Source organism: Malaclemys terrapin, chromosome 6, assembly GCF_027887155.1.
Source record: "Malaclemys terrapin pileata isolate rMalTer1 chromosome 6, rMalTer1.hap1, whole genome shotgun sequence".
Classification (NCBI taxonomy): Eukaryota; Metazoa; Chordata; order Testudines; family Emydidae; genus Malaclemys; species Malaclemys terrapin.
Window position 1 is genome coordinate 131,127,274 of NC_071510.1, and position 23,546 is coordinate 131,150,819.

At 58.6% G+C, this 23,546-nt stretch overlaps 1 protein-coding gene across 2 annotated transcripts in view; it reads left to right on the forward strand.

The window, feature by feature from the left end:
- ARID3C (AT-rich interaction domain 3C) overlaps positions 1 to 23,546 on the forward strand; it is a 124,528-nt gene that overhangs the window by 76,099 nt on the left and 24,883 nt on the right. For both annotated transcript variants that reach the window (XM_054031385.1, XM_054031386.1), the window contains exon 2: positions 13,032 to 13,104. In XM_054031385.1, coding sequence (XP_053887360.1) covers positions 13,032 to 13,104 — 73 coding nt within the window. The remainder of the gene's footprint in view (positions 1 to 13,031; positions 13,105 to 23,546) is intronic.

Here is a 23,546-nt window from a genome sequence, read left to right on the forward strand (position 1 = left end):
GGAAGTCAGCGGCAGAGCTAAGATTTCAACCTGCATCTCTGGAGTCCTAGGTTAGCGCCCCAACCCCGGGTGTGTCCCGCCCTGTACGGCTAACGACCAGCTCCCCTGCACTGCGGCACTAACGCCAGTGACGGGTGGGGACTGACGACTCCCCTTTGCTTTTCACAGCTGATGCCTCCTCACCCCTCCCCTTTTCTGTACTTTGCATCTCTCGGGTTAGACAAGCAGACAGGCTCGGTCCCCCCAGGGCTGCCCAGAGGGGGGGGCAAGTGGGGCAATTTACCCCAGGCCCCGGGCCCCACTGGGGCCCCCACGAGAATATAGTATTCTATAGTATTGCAACTTTTTTTATGGAAGGGGCCCCCGAAATTGCTTTGCCCCAGGCCCCCTGAATCCTTCAGGTGGCCCTGGGTCCCCCGTGTGGTTTCCTGGGTCAGTTTCAGTTGGCGCTGCTGGTGGGACTGGGCAGAGACGGGGCATTGGGCTGGATGGAGCCCAGCCTGGCGTTCCCTTTGCTCCCACTTCTCCTAGAGGTGGGAGAGAAATAGGCCAGGCCGGGTGCCTGTGACTGCACGAAGCGAAGCTGCACCTCTTGGTGGTGTGGCCTGCCCCCGCCCTGGCACTGTGCCGCCCCGAGAACCCCCCAGACCCTTCCAGGGGCACTGAACTGGAGCCTGCCCTCCACGTATGCCCTGGACTTCCGGGGCGCGGGATCCTCAGCCAAAGGGGAGGTTTGGGCTCCTTCCCCCACTCTGCAAAGCCTGGCCAAGTTTCCAGCCTGTGTTTCCTACGGACCCCGGAAAGCTCCCCGCGTGGCTGAGAGCGCGAGGGGCTGAGAGGGAGCAGTTAATTGGAGCTGAGCCGAGGGCTGCCTGGCACATCTCCAGCTGGCTCCGTGCCCGCTTCCCAGGGCCGCGTGGAGCGGCGGCTGCGCTCGGCTGCCTCGACTGCGGAGCTAATGAGCTGTGTTTAGTTAACCAGGGGGGTGCGTGGGAATCTCAGCACCGAGCGCTCAGGGACGGGATTCACCTGCAATTATTGGAGCCCAGGGAGCTAACCCGCTTGCCTGGCGGCGGGGAGAGGGCAGGCGGCAATGTCAGAGTTCCTGGGGCTTTCCCTTCCCCAGCTTGGGAGCGTCACTGAGAGGAGACGCCAGGGGTCAGAGGTGCCTGGCGCAGGTGCCTGGCGTGGGCTGCGGGTCCCCCCGTCCCCTGGACCATTGCTCCTCTCTCTGCCCCTTGTCCAAGGCGGGTGAGCAATGGCTCCAGTGCGGGGGTCCCGGGGTGAGAAGGAGCCACACAATCCTCCCCCGGGCTGGGGGTCCCCCTTCCCAGCTCGCTCTGTGCCAGAGCGTCCTCCATGTCCCAGGAATGCAGGGTCTGCGCTGGAGGACGTTGGCTCAGCCCTGGAGACTTTGATGGTACAGTGAAAGGGGGCCTGGCACTGGGCATGGGGGGTGGGGGCCAGCACCCAGGGAACAGCTGGGAATGAGCAGGGCCTGGGATTTGGGGGATGGGCATTTGCAGATCTCCCTAGCTGAGGTGCCCTGGGGGCTGTGCCCTGAAGGGCTCCCTCCACGTGACACCCCCCAGCATCAGGCGCCATCGCTTGTTGGTCCTCAGCTCTCAGGAGCACTGGCTGTTCCGCTCATTACTCCGGGGACCCCTCCTGCACCTCCTTCCCGGGGGGGCCACACCAGCAGCCCGCCCCCTGCACGGCTGTGGGGAGGGCCTTTGTCTCCCGGAGCTGGGATAACAGGGCTCGATATGGTTTGGAGCCAGCAAACAGGGGCAGCAAACAGGAGTCTTGCGAGGGGTTCTGAGTGGGAACGTGGGAGCAGATACACCTAACCCCCCCACACCCCAAATAACCCTGCAAGAGTAAAGCTAATGCAGACAGACGTCCAGCAGCAGAGCAGGGGGTGTCCAGGTTATTGCACTCAATGCAGCCTGTGGGATTACCTGCCTTGTGGGCAGGTGGCGTAGGTGTGCACTCGGTGCAAGCAACTCACGACCCTCAGAGACCGTGTACGGGCTTTGGAGAGCAGAGAGACAGCTGCAGGAGCTGAGGCAGACAGAGAGGTGCAGAGAGGAGACGTTCTGGGGCCCAGCAGAGTTGTCCCACCCCCACACTCCCACTTGACAGCCTCTGTGCGGTTGTAGAGAAGGAAAGTCTCAGGGAAGGAGAAGCCATGCTGGAGCAGAGGGAAACGATCCCATAGTTGGGACCCTCCTTCCAGACGATGTCGTGGTAACCTCTCGCCCTGAGGCCACCCCTCCGGAAGAGCCAGGTAATAGTAATGGGGGAGTGGAGGGATCATTAGAAATATAGGTAGCTGGGTTTGCGATGACCGGGAGAACCGCAGGGTGACTTGCCTGCCTGGTGCAAAGGTTGCGGATCTCTCAAGACATCTAGACAGGCTCATGTGTAGTGTTGGGGAGGAGCCAGTGGTCGTGGTACAGGTAGGTACCATGTAGGACATAGGGAAGGATAGGAGAGAGGTTCTGGAGGCCACATTTAGGCTGCTAGGTAAGAGATTGAAGTCCAGGACCTCCATGGCTGCATTCACTGAAATGCTTCTAGTCCCATGTGCAGGGCGAGTTAGACAGGCAGAACTGCAGGGTCTCAATGCGTGGATGAGATATGGTGTAGGGAGGAGGGGTTTAGATTTATTAGGAACTGGGGAAACTTTTGGGAAAGGGGGAGTCTATCCAGGAAGGATGAGCTCCACCTAAACCAAAACAGAACCAGATTGCTGGCATGTCAAATTAAAAAGGTCGTAGAGGAGTTTTTAAACTAAGGGCTGGGGAAAGCCGACAGGCCTGGAGAAACACATTCTCTGTCTCCTGGTAAGGAGGAGAGGATAGAAGTTGATAACGTACAGGTAGGAACTAAGAAAAACAGTCAATTGAAGAGAGCCCCATTCAAGTACATCACATGAAGGCAGACAACTAAATATTGACAGATGTTATAAGTGCTTGTATACAAATGCAAGAAGTCTAAATACTTAGATGGGTGAACTTGAGCGCCTGGTATTAAATGATGATATTGATATAACAGGCATCACAGAACGTGATAATCAATGGGACCCGATAATACCAGAGTATAAAATCAATAGAAATGACAGAGTCGGTCACGCTGGCGGGCGAGTGGCACTAGATGTGAAAGAAAACAGAGTCAAATAGAGTAAAAATCTGAAATGAAGAAAACTGTACCACAGAATCTCGGTGGATAGAAATTCCCTCCTGGAATAATAAGAATAGAGCAGTAGGAATATACTACCGATCACCTGACCAGCCCCACCACAACAGTGACTGTGAAATGCTCAGGGAGATTAGAGAGGCTCGAAAAATAGAAAACACTGTAATAATGGGGGATTTCAACAATCCCCATAGTGACTGGTACATGTCACCTCAGGACGGGAGGGGCCAGAGTACAGAACAGAATTATCAGATACAGAGATGAACACAGTATATGGGGGAAGAGACAACATGGCTTCTCTAATGGGAAATCATGCCTCACCAATCTATTAGAATTCTTTGAGGGGTCAACAAGCTGGGAACAAGGGTGATCCAGGAGATATAGTGTCTCTTGGACTTTCAGAAAGCCGTGGACAAAGGCTCTTGCGCAAAGTAAGCTGTCATGGGATAAGAGGGAAGGTCCTCTCCTGGATCAGTAACTGGTTAAAAGGCAGGAAACAAAAGGTAGGAAGAAATGGTCAGTTTTCACAATGACGAAGGGTAGATGGTGGGGGGGGGGTCCCCCAAGGATCTGTACTGGGCCAAGTGCTGTTCAACCTATTGTAGTTCTGTGTGAGTTCATTTGCGTGTGCAGTGATTGTCTCATTTCACCCACAGAGTTGCTATTGGGACATTTCACGCACTGGATGAGGTACCCCACGTGTTGTGATAGGCGTGTGTAGGAGCCATGGATCTCGAAAGGTGTGTTGTGGGGGGTGTTGATCATTGCAGCAATGGAGCTACGGCTGCAGGTTTTGCATCTGTTGTTCGGGCAGGGTCTGGTGCTGCTTTGAATTGGTGTGAGCTGGTCTGTGGGGAGCCTGCTTCTGATGATGAGTTTGGAGAGGGTGGGAGGTTGCTTGAAAGCTGGACGAGAGGGGTTAGGAAACATTTCTTTCAGGATCAGGTCCCCATCGAGTGTGGACTGTCATTGTTTTATGATACCCCGTATGTGAGAGATGTGACGGAGCAGGAAGCGGGGCAGATTTGACCTGGGAATGTTGCAGGGGGGTTGCAGTGGGGATGTGGGACTTCCCTTGAAGGAAGCTACCTGAGCTGTAACCTGAGCCAGGAACGGGGGTGGGGAGAATTAACACCTTCTGCCCGGGAGACTGAACAAAGGAGAGGAGGAGCTGGGGGGAGGGGGAAGAGAGGAGCTGCAGGAGGAGTTTTGGTTTGGTTTCAGTTTGGGCTGGGTGGTGCAATGCAGGGAACCCCAAGCTGGGGTCTAAGCTCCCTGAACCTCCCAGAGGGACCTAATTGAGGGGGTCTGGTCGTACCTACACGCTCTGCTTGAGACTGTGTTCCTGTCCTTAAATAAACCTTCTGCTTTACTGGCTGGTTGAGAGTCACAGTGAATCTCGGGAAGAGGGGTGCAGGGCCCTGACTCCCCCACACTCCGCAACAACTGGTGGCAGCGGCGGGATCTACTGCACCCCGTGGACGGTGCTTCCTGCAGTAAGTGACTGGGGAGCAGTAAAACGAAGGGGGATTGACGGGGACCACGCGTGCTGAAGAGTGAGAGAGAGACGGTTATTACCCCTGGGAATGTGTGACCAGCGAGAGGGACTTTTGCAGTAAAAGGGTCCCCCGGGGGGATCGCAGCGAGTGGTCCCAGGGGCGGAGGAGTCTGCAGCTCGACCCTGGCAGAGAGGTGGTGACCTCGAGAAGGGCTGGCACATTAGGGGTCCCCCTGGGAACTGTGGGGAGCTGTGAGCACACAGGCCGGTGAGTGGCCAGCAGGAAGATGTATGCCAAGCGGCTTAAGAGCGACCTGGTGGAGCTGTGCAAGCAGAGGGGGCTGTGCATTGGGAGGCTCACCAAAGAACAGCTCATTGCCCGGCTGGAGGCGGAAGATCGCGCGAATGAACTGATCCCTGTGTCTCAGGGAAGCAGCCTGGCAAATGCAGCGCAGGCACCAGTGTCTGTCCCAGCTGGGAGTGGTCAGCCGGCTGCTGAGGGCTTCCCAAGACCCCTCCTTCCTATGCCTAGGGGAAGGGTGGGGAGGAGCCCAGCAAATACCGAGGGCGCCATGACCCCCCCGGCCAGCAGGGGATCCTCCCGGCGAAGCTCGCCGGCCAGCAGAGGATCCTCCCGGCGACGTTCGGCATCCGTGGAGCGGAATTGGCTGGAATGGGAGAAAGAGCTAAAACTGAGAGAGCTGGAGGATCGTGAACAACAGAGACAGCATGAACGGGAGGAGAAAGAGAAACGGAGGCAGCATGAACGGGAGGAGAATGAGAGACAGAGACAGCATGAAGAGAGACAGAGACAGCATGAAGAGAGACAGCGTCAGCATGAACTGGAACTGGCGAGACTGAAGGGCAGCGAACCCCCGGCTGCGGTGAGTGAGGGGGGACCCAGGACTGCACGGAGCTTTGATAAGTGCATCCTGGCCCCACGCAAGGAGGGGGAGGACATGGATGACTTCCTGGAGGCCTTTGAGACGGCCTGCGAGCTGCACCGGGTTGATCCCGCGGACAGACTCCGGGTCCTTACCCCCTTACTGGACCCCAAAGCTGTGGCATTGTACCGCCAACTGGAAGAGGCAGAGAAAGGGGACTATGAACTATTCAAAAAGGCCCTGCTACGTGAGTTTGGGCTGACTCCTGAGATGTACCGGGAAAGGTTCCGGAGTCAGGATAAAACCCCTGAGATCTCATATCTGCAACTAGCCGTCCGCATGGAAAGATACGCCAGCAAGTGGGCTGATGGGGCCCAGACGAAGGAGGACCTGGTCAAACTGCTGGTACTGGAGCAACTGTATGAGCGGTGCCCATCCGACCTGAGGCTGTGGTTGGTGGACAGAAAGCCAGAGAACCCGCGACACGCAGGGCGGCTGGCCGATGAGTTTGTAAAGAGCCGGTCAGGGGGTGGCAGGGAGGAGCCCCAAAGGAACAGGCCCGCCGCAATGCAGAGAGAGAGTCACCCTGGGACCTCCCAAAGGGGGAATATGGGGAATCCCCTCCCACAGGGAATGCCCAGCGTCAGGGACAACCGACCGGCTCGAGGGGACCCACGGGACATGAGCTGCTATTACTGCGGCCGAAGAGGCCACGTTCGGGCCCAGTGCCCCAAGCTCAAGGACAGACTGAGCAGACCGAACCCGCACCGGGTTAACTTGGTACAGGCCCAGACGGACAAGGGGCAGGCTTCTCATGCAAGAGGGCCTGGCAGCTTATCAACTGCTCAAAAGAGAGAAGGGCCCCCGGCCAGCTTCTCTGGGGGGCCAGATGCTCCGGATTCAAAGTTCTCCGTTTACAGGGTGGGCGCGGGGCTGTCCCTGCGGAGCGAGTGCCTTGTTCCCCTGGAGGTGGATGGGAAGAAAGTTTATGGATACTGGGACACGGGCGCAGAGGTGACACTGGCCCGGCCCGAGGTGGTGGCCCCAGATCGGGTGGTGCCCAACACCTTCCTGACCCTGACCGGGGTGGGCGGGACCCCATTCAAGGTTCCTGTAGCGAGGGTACACCTGAAATGGGGGGCCAAGGAGGGCCCCAAGGACATGGGAGTGCACCACCATTTGCCCACTGAGGTGTTGATGGGGGGGACCTAGAGGACTGGCCAAGCAGCCCCCAGACCGCCTTAGTCGTGACCCGTAGCCAGAGCCGGCGAGGGGCACTACGCCCTGATCTTGGGAAGGATGTCACACCGGAGGCACCGAACCCTACTCGGGTGGGGAGGGAACACCCAAGGACAAGGCTCGGGGTGGCTGGGGCTTCCGACCCAGCTGACGAGAGGGAGCAGGTCCCCATCCCTTCCCCAGCCGCTGAGTTCCAGGCCGAGTTGCAGAAGGACCCCTCCCTGCGGAAGCTAAGGGGCCTGGCTGACCTCAGTGTGGTACAGACCATGAGGAGAGGATGCAAGGAGAGGTTCCTGTGGGAGAAGGGGTTCCTGTACCAAGAGTGGGCTCCCCCAGGGGAAGTGGAGTCGTGGGGGATCAGGAGGCAGCTGGTGGTTCCCCAGAAGTTTCGCCACAAGCTACTGTACCTGGCCCATGACATCCCTCTCGCAGGGCACCAGGGGATCCGGCGCACCAGGCAGAGGCTGCTACAGAACTTTTACTGGCCCGGGGTCTTCACCAACATCCGGCAGTACTGCCGATCCTGTGACCCCTGCCAGAGGGTGGGGAAGGCCCGGGACAAGGGGAAAGCAGCGTTGAGACCTTTGCCCATCATAGAGGAGCCTTTCCAGAAGGTGGCCATGGACATAGTGGGACCTCTCAGCAAGACACCCGGTCTGGGAAGAAATACATCCTGGTGGTGGTAGATTTCGCCACCCGCTACCCCGAGGCAGTGCCCTTATCGTCCATCGAAGCAGACACTGTGGCAGATGCGCTGCTGACCATTTTCAGCCGAGGGGGGTTCCCCAAGGAAGTCTTGACGGACCAAGGGTCCAACTTCATGTCGGCCCTACTCCGGTGCTTGTGGGAGAGATGTGGGGTCCGGCACAACTGGGCCTCAGCATATCACCCCCAATCCAACGGGCTGGTGGAGAGGTTCAACGGGACGCTAAAAATGATGCTGAAAACATTTATGAATCAGCACCCGCAGGACTGGGACAAGTACTTACCTCACCTGCTGTTTGCGTACAGGGAGGTACCCCAGGAGTCTACCGGGTTTTCGCCTTTCGAACTGTTATATGGAAGGCGGGTAAGGGGGCCCCTGGACCTGATGAGGGACGAATGGGAGGGGAAGGCCACTCCTGATGGAGAGTCGGTGGTGGAGTATGTCCTGACCTTCTGGGAACGACTTGCCGAGCTCATGGGCCTGGCCAGGGAGAATCTGGCCAGAGCCCAGAGGAAGCAGAAGGTCTGGTATGACCGCACAGCACGGGCCCGCGCCTTCGCCACTGGGGATCAGGTGATGGTCCTCATCCCCGTGAGGAAAAACAAACTCCAGGCCGCCTGGGAAGGGCCCTTCAAGGTTGTCAAGCAACTAAACGAGGTAAACTATGTGGTGGAGCTGTCGAACCGGGCACACCACCACCGGGTGTACCATGTGAATATGATGAAGCCATATTATGACAGGGGGAATGTGGTGTTGGCCGTGTGTGGGCACTGGGAGGAGCAGGGAGATGACCCTTTAGTAGATCTATTCCCTGGGACAAGAGCTGGCTTCCCCCTGGAAGCAATTCCCCTCTCTGATCGGCTAACCCCTGCCCAGCGAGCTGAGATCGGAGGGGTGCTGCATCTGTACCAACAGCTGTTTTCCAACCAGCCTGGACGCACTAATCTGACTGTCCACCGGGTGCAGACAGGATCGCACCCGCCTATAAAATGCTCCCCCTTCCGAGCCACAGGGAAAACTGCTCAGGACCTGGAAAGAGAGGTCAATGACATGCTGGCTTTGGGGGTGATCCAGCCGTCTGCCAGCCCTTGGGCCTCGCCGGTGGTGCTGGTCCCCAAAAAGGACGGGTCGATCCGGTTCTGTGTGGACTATCGGAAGCTCAGTGCCATCACTGTAGCCGATGCCTACCCCATGCCCAGGCCGGACGAGCTCCTAGACAAGCTGGGAGGTGCTCGGTACCTTACCACCATGGATCTTACAAAAGGCTACTGGCAAGTGCCGCTGGATGCAGATGCCAGGCTGAAATCGGCCTTTGTCACCCCTCTGGGGCTCTATGAGTTCCTGACCCTGCCCTTCGGCCTCAAGGGAGCGCCGGCCACCTTCCAGCGCCTGGTGGATCAGCTACTGAGGGGGATGGAGAGTTTTGCCGTGGCGTATATCGATGACATCTGTGTCTTTAGCCAGACCTGGGAGGACCACATGTCCCAGGTTAGACAAGTGCTGGACCGACTCCAGAAGGCTGGGCTGACCGTAAAACCGGAGAAGTGCAAGGTGGGGATGGCTGAGGTATCCTACCTAGGCCACCGGGTGGGAAGCGGCTGCCTAAAGCCGGAACCAGCCAAAGTGGAGGTGATCAGAGACTGGCCCGCTCCTCAAACCAAAAAGCAGGTCCAAGCCTTTATTGGGATGGCGGGGTACTATCGAAGGTTCGTGCTCCACTTTAGCGCCATAGCCGCCCCCATCACTGAGCTGTGCAAGAAGGGGAAGCCAGACAAGGTGGTCTGGACCGAGGAGTGCCAGGAGGCTGTCCAGGCGCTGAAGGAGGCTCTGGTCAGTGGCCCAGTTCTGGCAAACCCAGACTTTGACAAGCCCTTTATGGTGTTCACCGACGCCTCAGACACGGGATTGGGGGCGGTGTTAATGCAGGAGGATGAAAAGGGGGAGAGACACCCCATCGTGTACCTGAGCAAGAAGTTGCTACCCCGGGAGCAGAACTACGCGGCCATCGAGAAGGAATGCCTGGCCATGGTGTGGGCCCTCAAGAAACTAGAGTCATATCTCTTTGGGCGACACTTCACCGTGCACACCGACCACTCTCCCCTGACCTGGCTGCACCAGATGAAAGGAGCCAACACCAAGCTCCTGAGATGGAGCCTGCTCCTGCAGGATTATGACATGGACATGGTCCATGTGAAGGGACGTGACAACCTGATAGCAGACGCATTGTCCCGGAGAGGGGGCCCTGAACTTCCCCAGGTCACTGGTCAGAGTGACCCCGCTCAGTTCAGTCTCGAAGGGGGGAGAGATGTGACGGAGCAGGGAGCGGGGCAGATTTGACCGGGGAATGTTGCAGGGGGGTTGCAATGGGGATGTGGACTTCCCTTGAAGGAAGCTACCTGAGCTGTAACCTGAGCCAGGAACGGGGGTGGGGAGAATTAACACCTTCTGCCCGGGAGACTGAACAAAGGAGAGGAGGAGCTGGGGGGAGGGGGAAGAGAGGAGCTGCAGGAGGAGTTTTGGTTTGGTTTCAGTTTTGGGCTGGGTGGTGCAAGGCAGGGAACCCCAAGCTGGGGTCTAAGCTCCCTGAACCTCCCAGAGGGACCTAATTGAGGGGGGTCTGGTCGTACCTACACGCTCTGCTTGAGACTGTGTTCCTGTCCTTAAATAAACCTTCTGCTTTACTGGCTGGTTGAGAGTCACAGTGAATCTCAGGAAGAGGGGTGCAGGGCCTTCTTGGTGTGTCTGGGGCGGTTACTGGATCTGTGGAGGTAGGTGTGGTGATCTGTGGGTTTCTGGTATACGCTGTCTATAGGTTTCCATTGTTGAAGCTGATCGTGGGGTCCAAGAAGTTGATGTTGGTGTGGGTGTGTTCCAGAGTTTGATAGGTGGGTGATGGTGGTTGAAGTCGTGGTAGAAATCTCGGAGGGAGTATCATCGCTGTATCTCAGGAATAGCATTGGTTTCCTGGTGCATTTGTCCAGCAATTCTTCCTGAAGGTGCCCATGAAGAGGTTGGCACACTGGGGAGCCCTCCTGGTACCCACTGCAGTTCCCAAGGCTTGGACAGAGGGTTGGCTGTGGAATGTGAGATTGTCACGGGTGAGGGTGAAATGGATGAGTCTGGCGATGTGTTTGGGGGAGACTGGGGCCTGTCCAGTGTCTTGTAAATATTTGAAGCAGGCAGCGATGCCGTCATGGAGAGGGATGTTGGTGTATCCGTGGTGGCCAGGACGCTGTTCTGGGGGAGGTTGTTAATATTGTGGAGTTTGTGGAACCATTAGGAGAGGGATAGGTAATAAGACAGCTGGTAATTTGTAACAATGATCAATGATGGGATATTAAAAGTTACTACAGAGAACTTTTTCCGGAGGGTCTGGCTGGAGAATCTTGCCCGCATGCTCGGGGATCAGCTGATCACCATATTTGGGGTCGGGAAGGAATTTTCCTCCAGGGTAGATTGGCAGAGGCCCTGGAGGTTTTTCGCCTTCCTCCGCAGCATGGGGCAGGGGTCACTTGCTGGAGGATTCTCTGCGACTTGAAGTCTTTAAATCATGATTTGGGGACTTCAACAGCTGAGTCAAGGGAGAGAATTATTCCAGGAGTGGGTGGGTCAGCTTTTGTGGTCTGCATCATGCGGGAGGTCAGACTAGATGATCATAATGGTCCCTTCTGACCTTAAAGTCTATGAGTCTATGAGTCTAAATATCATCTTGCCTCTATATAAATCCATGGTCCGCCCACACCTGGAATATGGCCTCAGTTCCAGTCACTCCATCCCAAATCAGATTAGAACTGGAAAAGGTGCAGAAAAGGGCAACAAAATGGATTAGGGGTATGGAACCACTTCCATAAGGGGGGTATTCAAACGACTGAGACTGTTTAGCTGGGAAAAGAGACGACTAAGGGGGGATATGACAGAGGTCTATAAAATCATGACTGGTGTGGAGCAAGTGAATATGGAAGTGTTATTTACCCCGTCGCATAATATAAGAACCAGGGATCATCCAATGAAATTAACAGGCAGCAGGTTTAAAACAAACAAAAGGAAGTATTTCTTCACACAAAGCACAGTCAACCTGTGGAACTCCTTGCCAGAGGATGTTGTGAAGGGCAAAACTATAACTCGGTTCAAAAAAGAACTAGAGAAGTTCATGGAGGATAGATCCATCAATGGCTATTAGCCAAGATGGTCAGGGTGCAACCTCATATCCTGGGTGCAACCTCATATCCTGTCCCAGAAGCTGGGACAAGATGACAGGGAATGGAGCACTCGAGAATTGTCCTGTTCTGTTCATTCCTTCTGAAGCATCTGGCTCCGGCCACTGTCGGCAGACAGGATACCGGGCTGGATGGACCTTTGATCTGACCCAGTCTGGTCGTTGTGATGTTCTAAAGATCAGTGGGAGCTGGTCCATCTTTCCAGCTCTCCCCGTGCAGGTGAAGGAGGGGACGGGAGATGGATGCCGGATGGGGGGGCTGAACACTGCTCACCAGCCGCTGGGCCCCCAGGCTGCAGCCAGCACTTCGCTCCCCCATTCTGCTCGTGGACAGGGTCATCGGTGCCTGCTGGGGACAGTCCCGGGTCGGGGGATCAGCGACAGCTCCCCGGGTGGAAAGGGCCATGATGGGCCAGGAGACCCTCCTAGCCCTGGGGCTGGTTACAGCTGGGCCCCCAGCGCTGTCCCCAGGGGCCCCTCCTGCAGGTGCTTCCTGAGGCCTGTTCGCAGCCCAAGCCCCACAGGAGCTTGTGCCACAGGGGGGCGCTCTCCTTGGCCGGGAGGGATCACTGCTGCACAGACAGGGGTCAGTCCTCGCTTGGTGCAACAACTGGAAGGAGCCCAGACGCTGCAGTGATGGGTGCGTGATAAGAACCTACAGAGAAGAGAACTGAGCAAAGGAACTTTGTTAGTGAATCTCGAGAGATCAGCCGTGCAACACGACCGCGGGTCACGCCCGGGCACGTGGCTGTGGGACAAACACACCCCAAGCACACACTGAGCCCCGGGCCTGGAAATACACCCCAGACACGCACAACCTCCCACCCAGAGAGACACCAGGCAAACTCCCACAGCCGCCCCCGTGTCCCAGAGATGTGCCAGCCGCTCTGTGGGGCGATCGGCACAGGCAGCTGGGAGTCTAAGGGGACTGCAGCCAGATTTGGGGCACGGAGCCTCTTGCCCGGGGCTGTTTGGCTGGGGGGAGCCGGGACTTTGAATATACAGGAGGCTCCCGATCAGCCTCGTCCACATCCAGTGGGGGCTGCAGAGGTGAGGCCAGAACCCAGATCCCCCCACCATGTCAGTTACAGGGGACTCTGCTGGCAGGAGGGGGCCTATGACACACAGTGGAGCAGCTCCGATGCTGTCCAGCAGAGGGCAGTGGTGTCTCTCACACACACGTGCTACCCAGTCCATTCCAGCGCCCCCTGCAGGACGCATGTGTTTGCACTAGGACTTGCTCGGTTCCTGCAGTGCTGACCTGCCGTCTCTCTCTCCCGCCCGCAGCTCTACGAACTGGACGACGACCCCAAGCGGAAGGAGTTTCTGGACGACCTCTTTGGCTTCATGCAGAAGAGAGGTAAGGGAAGTCCGCGGTTTTGGGGGTCCCTGGCTGGGAGCCCGGCTGCAGAGAGGCATTACAGGGGGTGGGGGGGGCTCGTGACTCACACTCACACTGGGCGGTAGCATCAGTCCAGTTCTCCGGACCCACGCTCAGCCACTGCCCCGCTCGGTCTAATCGACGGCATGGGGCTGGCAGGAAGACGACCCTTCATGCTCTGGGGGGTGGAGGGGTGCAGGGCCTGTGGGGAGAAAGGGAAGCAGTGGACAAGTCCCCGTGGAAGTCTGGACAGACAGGTGCCCCCTGGGGTCGCTCTGGAGCTGAGATCCATTGCTGGCTCTGTTGTCTGGGGCCAGCTCTGGGGCTGCGGCAGGGATGTTATGGGGCCGGATTCATGTTGCTGGTTCTGGCTGCAGGCTCTCGGATCTGGGTTGGAGGCATCTGCAGGATGCGGGTCCATTTGCTGTCTCTGCTCTGAGGTTCTGGGGGGCAGGAGGAGCTGCTGCATTCCTGGGGGGGAGGGAGGGGAGCTCGCCTGTGGTGTCGGAGCTGGGAGGGCCACAGGGACCTCGATCCCTTGGCTGGTTCCACTCTCGCGCCTGTCCTGGATAGAATGGTGTCTGGCACAGAGGGGTTCTTGCCAGGGGCTATGAGGGGGCAAAGTTAGGGTTTCCTGGACTATGATCGACTGGGGTGCTCTACAGGTCAGGGTTAAGGGGCACCAGCAGAGCTGTGAGGGGAGCCCAGGGCTGGGCTAGCAGGGGGCTGCAGGTCGGGAGTGAGGGGCACCAGCGGAGCTGGGGGGCTGTGGGTCGGCAGTGAGGGGCACCGGCGGAGCTGGTGGGCTGTGGGTCGGCAGTGAGGGGCATCGGCGGAGCTGGTGGGCTGCGGGTCGGGAGTGAGGGGCACTGGCGGAGCTGGGGGACTGCGGGTCGGGAGTGAGGGGCACCGGTGGAGCTGGGGGACTGCGGGTCGGCAGAGTGGGGCACCGGCGGAGCTGGGGGGCTGCGGGTCGGGAGTGAGGGGCACCGGCGGAGCTGGGGGGCTGCGGGTCGGGAGTGAGGGGCACCGGCGGAGCTGGGGGACTGCGGGTCGGGAGTGAGGGGCACCGGCGGAGCTGGGGGGCTGCGGGTCGGGAGTGAGGGGCACCGGCGGAGCTGGGGGGCTGCGGGTCGGCAGAGTGGGGCACCGGCGGAGCTGGGGGGCTGCGGGTCGGGAGTGAGGGGCACCGGCAGAGCTGGGGGGCTGCGGGTCAGCAGTGAGGGGCACCGGCGGAGCAGGGGGAAAGAGCTGTGCGGAGTGGCCGCGAAGGGCTGGCACGGGCTGGGGCGCTCGGCTGTGCCGTATTCACAGTCCTCGGCGGGTTCTGTTATTGGCACCGGGCGGGATGGATTGGAAGCCCCAGCAATTGAGGTGATTCGATAAATGCTTTAACCTTTGACCCCCCCCCTTCCCCCCAGCCAGCCCTGGAACAATTAAAAGGTTCCCCAGCGCTCGGGGGGGGGGGGGGGGGGCGGGCTTGGCCTCTATTAATTCGAGCCCTTTGCTGGCGGCTGGATTAATGAACGTGCCGCTCGATGCGGCAGAGCCCCAGGCAGAGGTTAATGTCGTGCTAATTAAGGGGCTGGCCGGGAGAAGGGGCTGCCTGGCTGCTAGTGAGACCTCCGGGGGAGAGAGGGGGGGCTCCATGCCAGGCTCTCGGTGGCTCTAAAGGGGGGCCCCAAATACCCCTCGCCTTGTATCGCTCCGTGCTGGGGCGGGTGCTCTGACCCCCCGACACGCTGCCTGGCCCAGCCGGCCCCTCACTGGCCTCCCTCACGGCCCAGTCCGAGGTTGGGCTCTGCCCGGTGGCCAGTGCGGGGCCGGGTTAGCGCGACTGGGCTGTGGCTGGTGTGGGGCAGGAAATGGCCTCTGGGCTGAGACCCGGCCAGCTTGGGTCACGTATTGGCCATGGCCAGGGTGAGCCTGGGAGCGCCGCCCCCTGCTGGAGAGAATGGGAACTGCGTGGCTGCCTCTTCAGCCGCTGGCAGCCCGGGGCGATTCCCCGCAGGACGGCGTTTGGGGTGGGAGTGTCGGCTGCAGTGCCAGGCATGTGGGGCACAGGCAGGTGGGGGGGGGGTGCAGGAAGGGGACTGGCTATTTCCACCCCTTGGCCAGTCCCCCTGTGGCTGTGATGAACCCCTCGCTCGCCCCCTGCCCCCAGCTGCACAGGTACTGCCTGGCAAAGGCCCGAGGTCAGGACGTGCCACCCCCTCCCGCTGGGCCTGCCTGTTCCCATCCCCTCCGGTCAGGTCCTGCCCAGCAGCTGCTCTCCCCAGGGCTCGGCGGCCGTCACTAGAAACCAGCCACTCCTCGCCTGCCCCCCAAGTCCTGGTGCTCCTACTGCTGACCCCTGTCCCCGCCCCGTGAGCGTGCCGAGGGCGCTGGTGCCGGGGACGCGGGGCACATCTGGGGGATGGGGCTGACAGTGGGGTCATGGCATGGGGCCGAACGGAGGCTGGGGAGCTTGGGGGGTAGATGGGGGGCAGGGAGCCGCGTGGGCCCTGCCCCCAAGCCCTGGGTGCCCAGGAGAGGCAGCGCAGGAGACAAGATTCATGAGCTGCTGCGTGAGGCTCATTATCTCTCTCTCCAGAGCTAATTAACTCCATCTCCATTTGGCCCGGCTGAGATACGGGCGCTAATTAACCGCAGGCCTCTCTTTGTGCACAGCTGATTGGGGCTTTTGTGCAGCTCCTGAAATCGAGCCAGGGATCGAATCCCGCGAGGGCTGCTCCTGGGGGCCGGCCCGGTCGATGGCTATAAATCCACAGCGGGGAGCAGCTCCGGAGCGAGCCGGCCCCGCGCCCGGGGATGGTGATAGCATTGATCCCGGCACAGGCACAGATAACTCTCCTGCCGTGCTCCGTGCGTCCCCCCAGGCCGGCATTCATTTGTCTGCCCATCCGGACACAATCGCTAATCTCTGCCAACCATCTCCGTCTCCATTAGAGCGCCCTAGTAATGAGGGCACATTAGCCTGAGTGGGCATCTCCCGCCGGGAAGGGCTGGGCGGCCCTAGCCCCCGCCGCCCCCAGGCAGCCCCTTGGAGAACGGAGTCAGGGACCCGAGCCCCAATCGCACCAGAAATGTCGTTCTGCGCTCCTTGTCCTAACATGCCACGCGGCGTTGCTGTGCACCGTTCAGCAGCAGCCATGTTCCACCCCAGAGCTGGCTGCACGTCAGCCTCCAGGGAGGCCATCAGCAAAAGGTTCCCATATCGCCTGGGGTGAAAGGCGCCGGAGCAACGATTTGATGGTTGTTCTCCAGTGATTTCCCGTAGGCTCCAGAGCCCCGTCGGACAGGAGGGGCTGCGCCGGGTGGTCCCTGCAGGCTGGGATATTGTCTGGTCGCTGATTAGGCTGCCAGGGGGCTGGAATGGAGCCAGAGAATATTTCAAGCAGCCCGGCCCCCCCCATGATAACACCCCAGCGAGTGCAGCCCCCCCCCGATAACACCCCAGCATGTGCGGCCCAGTGTCCCCCCCCCGATAACACCCCAGCATGTGCGGCCCAGTCGTCCCCTCCCGATAACACTCCAGCGTGTGCGGCCTGCCCCCCACCACCGATAACACCGCAGCATGTAAGGAATTGGACTTGGTTGTCGCGCTTGTAAGGAGGTGCTAAGGCCAGGGATTTCTGGAATGGCACAGATCGGCGTTAGCTGGCCCCGTTAGCAAGGCTGGGGGCATGAGGGCACCGTGCCCCTCTGGGGATGCCGCTCAGCAATCCCAGCCCCCGGCAGTGTCCGTCCGCCCCCCACCCCCCCACCCCATCCCAGCCCCGCACAGGGTGCAGGCTCGGAAAAACCAGGAGCAAAGCGAGTCCCTGCTCAGGCCCCCCCAGCAAACCTGCGAGTCCAGAGCGAGGATACGCCTCGGGGTTTGCCAGCGAGCTCTGCCTGGGACGCCCCCCCCGCAGTCCCCGCACCGGAGCCCCCATTGCACAGCTCCTGTCGCCCTCCAGGGCTGCGTCTACTGCAGCTGGCCATGAGGTACTGAAATTGGCAGCCGCCTGGGTACGTCCGCCAGTGCTGCCGAGCAGGGCCGGTGCAAGGAAGTTTCGTGCCGTAGGCGAAACTTCCACCTTGCGCCCCCCACTCAGCTAACCCCACCCCCCTGTGGCAGCTAACCCAGTCCCCCACTTGGGGAGCCCGCCATCCCCCCGCCCGGGGAGCTCCTCCCCCCCCCCCCCCCCCCCCCGCAGCAGCTAACCCTGCCTGGGAAGCCCGCCTCAGTTCACCTCGGCTCCGCCTAGCACGCCGGCACCGCTCTAATTCTCCTCCCCTCGCAGGCTTGTGGCGCCGATTGGAGGAGACTTAGAGCCGGGGCTGTGTGCTCAGCAGAGGAGGCAGAGTGGAGGTGATCTGGGGCAGGGAACAGTTCCCCTGTGTGCCCCCTCCCCCCCATTACTACGGGCAGCCCTCCCGCACCCTCCCGCGCCAGCTCACCTCCACTCCACCTCCTCGCCTGAGTGGGCTTTTAGGCGCCCCAGGCAGCCACCTTGTTTGCTGCACCGGCCCTGCTGCCGAGATGTACCCTGGGTGGGACTCGTCAAACCGTGTAGGGTACCAGTGCCTTGGCACTGACTCCGTGGGGTATGGGTGCATTTATAGGACCCTATCCACACTCGCTGCTGTGCAGACAGTGAGTGTCCATCCCCGTCCCAGCGGAGACCCGGGCCCCGCTGCGCACGGCGCTGCACAGAGCCAGTCCCTGCCTCCCAGCTTTCACCCACGTGTTCTTCTTGATGAACGTTAGAGTCCTGTTCATCCTGCTTGGGCATTCACCCACGAAAGCTTCTGCTCCAATACTTCCGTTAGTCTTAAAGGTGCCACCGGACCCTCTGTTACTGTTCATCCTGATGCACCGAGACTGCCTGGCGTGTAGAATGGGATTTACAGCCCTAAGCAGCTGAGATGGACAAAGGGTGGGAGGGGAGATAGGACTGGCCCAGCCCGTGAGCAGTGGAGCTGGGAACAGAACCCAGGCATCCTGGCTCCCAGTCCGGTGCCCTACTCCCTGAGCCACGCTACCCCTAATGGGGGAGAGGCGGAGGCGCTGGGAATGTTTTCTGTCTGTGTTACGCACACACGGAAAGCCCCCCAGCCTTTTCCCGGGGAGCCCATAAACAAACTGGTGGTGTTTATGTAGGACCTACCCCCAGCGTGTCCGGCTGCCTGTGCCGTGCGGGGTGTCAGCTCCTGGGAATGACTCACCGGGAGCAGCAGCCGAGCAGGGGGACGCGCTGGGGGGGTGGCAAGCAAGGGAAAAGGCCCCACTCCATTGGCTGGGGGAGGAAATGCGATTTCCTGGCCCTGGGATGGTCTTGCCCACAATGGGGGGCGAAGGTGAATGATCCGAGCCAGAGGGCTGGGTCGTGGGGCTTGGCTGTGGGTGCCAGCCCGGGGGTGGGGTGGGGGGCAGGAGTTTTACCAGGCTCGGTTATTTATTTCCTTCCTTTCTGCCAACAATATTTGCCCAGGCAGGGCAGGGCTGTGAAACCGGTTCTTCCTGTCCCCCCGAGGACCCCTGACCAGCCCCTGGGGTGGGGAGCAGGGCCTGCTGGCTGCCTGGGGATGAGTGGGGAGGGCACAGACCCCCTCTGCAGTGGAGTGGGGTTGTGTACACTGTGTATGTTGTGCACATGGGGTGGTATTTGTGAGTGTGGTTGTGGAGGCGTAGGAGTGTGTGCACATGCACGGGATTGTGTGTGTGTGTGTGTGTGGTGCGGGGGGAGGGGTGTGCACCTACCCAGCAACTGCCCGGGTCCTGCCCTGGGGAGCAGGGGGGAGCTAACTCCGTTCTTGGTAAATGCCCTCAGGGGTGGGGGAGTTGCTGATGCCCCACGTGGCACCGGGGTCAACTCCCAGCCCCGGGAGAAGGGGCGGGTGTGTTACACGGCACCCCCTGCTGGTGGTGATGGGCAGAGGAGCCTCTTGGGGATGATCTGGGTGCCCGGCCCTTCTCCCCACATGCCCATGGGGCAGCTGGGACACCTGGCACTGCACCCCTGGCCCCTCCTTCTCTGATTGACCCCAGCCCTGCGGAGCAGGAGAGGAGCCTGGCCTGGGCTGGGAGGCAGGGATGGCCCCGGCGCTGCTCCGGCCCTGTGAACCTCTTCACACTCGCTGCGGGAGTGACTCCGGAGCCGCTCCGTGTGGCTGGGGGAGAACTGAGGCGGGTGTGAGAGCAGGAGGGCGGATTCCCTCTGCCTCCAGCATCGGGGAGACCATGAGCGGGCCCGGTGCCCACGTCCCCGCGGGAGGGTGCAGTATTGGCAACGGCTCAGAGAAGAGCTCCAGGAGCGATCCGGGCTGGATAACCAGCCCCCCAGCAAGAGCCGCAACCCTAACCCTAACCCAGGTCCCCCAATCCCCCCACTTTATCTCCAAGCCAATCCCCACCCCTTACCCTCAGCCCCCCGGGGGGGGGCATCTCAGCTCCTCCCTCCAGTTGCCGGTGGGGGGGTTCCCCGGCTGGTCGTATCTGGACGGAGCAGTGGCTCAGCTCTGAGCCCCCCCTCCGATTGGCCCCCTGCGGTGGGGCACTGCCTCTGGCTCACGCCAGGCCGTCACGCTGTACAAATGGGGGAAGGCTATGGGGTAGGTGGAGAACTGCTGCACTAGCAGGCCAGAGGCTGAACGAGAACCAGCGTCTGCCTGGAAAGCGAATCTAGAACGTTCCGATTGGAAATACGGTGCAAATGAGTAACGAGGAGGGAATCGGCCATTGGAAGAACTCGCCGGGGCCCGTGGGGAATGTCCATTGCAGTGTAGACGCTAGGACCGGGGCTGGACTCACTTCGGCCCGAGCCTGCACGTCTCCACGGCAGTGTTCGAGCCCCTCCGCCCTGCCCCCGTCGCTCAGCGCAGTGTGGACGTGCCAAGCGGATTTAACCCCAGTCAGGTTGTGTCTCTCGAAAACGTCGGCTGTACGGAGCCAGGAGCTATTGGGCCGGTGACGTGAGTGACGGGGTCGCGTCTCTGGCCAGCGCAATGCGGCTCAGGCTAGCTGAGCAGATCCCCCCCGGGCTGTCACTGCCTGACGTCACTCTCCCAGCTGGGCACGTCGAGGCTTGGGGAAAACGGGGCCACTAGCTTTGGGTGCCTGACTCAGCAGCTCCAGGGGTCTCCGCTTGGGCTCCCTGATGGAGGCCCCCAAAATTAGTGAGGCTTTTGCAGGCATGCACGGTGCCCCCCGCTTTGCACAGGTGTAAGTGACCGAGCAGGGAAACATCAACCCCCCTATGGGCACCTCCCCCCAGTCCTCTGCGGAGCACAATCTGACGGGGGGCAGCACCTTCCCAGCTGCCACGCAGGGTCACTGCGGCACATGGCATCCGTCCGATCCCGGCTGACAGCAAGCGTCTGTCCAGGAAGCCTGTCGATCGCAGTCGGGTCTCAAATGCGGCCCCTCGGAGGCTGTTCCCGGGGCTGGTTTGTGGGGCTGGCGGGGCTGGAGCTGCGGTCGTTAGCTGGTGTTCCAGGCTCGCTGGGTCCTGCGGCTCTGTCTGATGGGACACGACTCGTGGCCTCTGGCCCTTTGTGCCCAGTCGGGATCCCCTGATGCCTTCCCCAGCTCACCCTGGCCTCCTGCGCCCGTTCCTGCCCAGCAGTGGCATTCTGCCCTGGATTCCCCTGCCCTTCCTGCCTGCAGCCTGGCTTCAGGTACCCCCGCAAACCCTGCCCTCGGGTGTTTTCTAGGAGCCAGGGCTCTCAGCTCCGTGCCGCTCCCCACCGGGACCCCAGCTGCCCCCTGGCTTCTTGCCTCCTGGGAGCAGGGGGGAAGGCACCAGCGGGTAGATCTGCGCCGGAGTCCGGTCAGCTGCTGTGCTCCTGGCAGGGAGCAGGGAGCCGGGACCGTGCAGGGCTCCCAGCGGGGGGCCTGGGCAGTAGCCGAAGCCAGGACCTGGGTGGCAGCCCAGCTTGGAGCAGAGACCCGGCAGCAGCCCGGCTGGGGAGCCAGGAGCTGGCTTTCTTGTCAATCTCATGGCTCTAGCAGTCCAGTCGGAATTCGGGCAGCTTCAGCTTCCAGCCAGGGATCATGTTAGAAATATGTTTCCTGGCTAGACTGAAGAGCCAATTATCAAACTTCGGTTCCCCATGTAGGTACCTACAGACTGTGATCGGGTCACCCCGTAACCTTCTCTTTGCTAAGCTTCAGTGACCGAGCTCCTTGCGTCTCTCACTCGGACATGCTGTCTGGTCCCTAAGGCATCTTCGTGGCTCTTCTCTGAACTTTGTCCAGTTTCTCAACATCCTCCTGGAATTGTGGGCCCCAGAACTGGACCCAGGATCCCAGCCGCGGTCGCACCAGTGCCAGATACAGAGGGAAAATCACCTCCCCGCTCCTACTGGAGATTCCCCTGTTGATACATCCCAGCATCACCTGAGCCCTTCTGGCCACTGTGTTGCTCTGGAAGCTCATGTTCAGCCGATTGTCCACCATGAGCCCCACGTCTTCTTCCCAGTCCCTGCTTCCCAGGATAGCGTCCCCATTCCTGTGCCTATGCCAATGCCCTGTTCCTAGATGTAAGAACTTACCTTTGGCTGTATTAAAATGCATACTGGTTGCTTGGCCTCATCTTACCAAGCCAACCAGACGGCTCTGTGTCAGTGACTTGCCCTCTTCCTTACTGACCACTCCCCCAACCTTTGTGTCATCCGCATATTTTATCAGTGACGATTTTATCTTTTCTTCCAGGTCACTGATAAAAATGTTAACTAGCGAAGGGCCAAGACCCAATCCCAGCAGAATCAGACCCACTCAATGAGGGTTCGCCATTTACAATGACATTTTGAGACCTATCAGTTAGCCAGTTTTTAATCCATTTAGTGTGTGCCATGTTAACTTTGTATTGTGCTAGTTTTTTAATCAAAATGTCATATGGTACCAAGTCAAATGCTTTACAGGAAACAAAGTACATTAATTAACACTATTACCGCTATCAACCAAACTTGTAATCTCATCCAAAAAATTATATCAAGTTAGTTTGACACAATCTATGTCTATAAAAACCTATATTGATTGGTATTCGTTATAATACTCGCCTATAATTCTTCATTAATTGAGTTGTTTCTTTTAAAACCTGTAGATGCTCAGACCTGCTGATTTAAAAATATCTAATTTTACTAGCTGCTATTTAACATCCTCCTGAGACACTGTTGGGATAAAAAGTATTTCATCATCTTCACCTTCATCATATGAATATATCATCTGGCTTTTCCCCAAATAGAGAACAGAACTACTTATTGGACATTTCTGCCTTTTCTGCATTATTATTGAGCAGTCTACCATTTCCAGCTAATAATGGATCAATACCATTACTAGGATTGCTTTTGTTCCTACTACACTTAAAAAAACACCTTCTTATTGTCCGTAACTCCGGGGGCCATAGCAGTCGCGTTGTATCCTTTTGCTTCCCTTATCAATTTTCAACAATTCTTAGCTTCTAATTTATATTCATTCCTATTAATGTCCCCTTTTTTCCATTTGTCTTATATGTACAGCTGCTTTCATTTCAGCTCTAAGTTGGAGGTTTTTTTTTTTTTTTTTAACTCATGCAGCCATCTTTCTTGATTGTGGTTTTGGGGCATCCGGCAAAATGTTCTTAAACAACTTCCAATTATCATTCACATGTTTCTGTTTAAATTCCTTCTCCTTGCTGACTGGCTCATAATTGCTTTCAGCATTGTGAAATTGGCCCTTTCAAGGCACCAAGTATATATATATCACTGGTCCGGACTTTGTTCTATTTGCACATAACAAATGCAATCAAGTCATGTGTGACAATGCGGTTCTGGCGGAACCCAACTGAGAGTGCCAACTCAGAACAAATTGCTCAAACAGGGCAGTTACAGCCCAAGGCTGGGGTTTTTTCCACCTCTAAGGCAAACCAAACCAGCCAGACTAAGAGGACTTCGGTCTCACCCCACTGGCTAACCGCAAGTCTCACAAGCAATCTCCTTAGACACTCCAGTTTCCTAGTATCACCACCAGTACCACTCGTTATGGGGACAAATGGTTATGAAAACCAAGACCCAAGTAAAAGAAAAAGGTTCTCCTGATCCCAAAGGACCAAGCCCCAGACCCAGGTCAATACACAAATCAGATCTTACCCACAAATCACGCTGTTGCCAATCCTTTATAAAAGGAAAAAGATAGAGATGAGAGTTAGAATTGGTTAAATGGAATCAATTACATACAGTAATGGCACAGTTCTTGGTTCAGGCTTGCAGCAGCGATAGAATAAACTGCAGGTTCAAATCAAGTCTCGAATACATCCCCCGCTGGGATGGGTCCTCAGTCCTTTGTTCAGAGCTTCAGTTTGTAGCAAAGTTCCTCCAGAGGTTTGAAGCAGGATTGAAGACCTGATGGAGATGAGGCATCAGCCTTATATAGTCTTTTCCAGGTGTAAGAACAC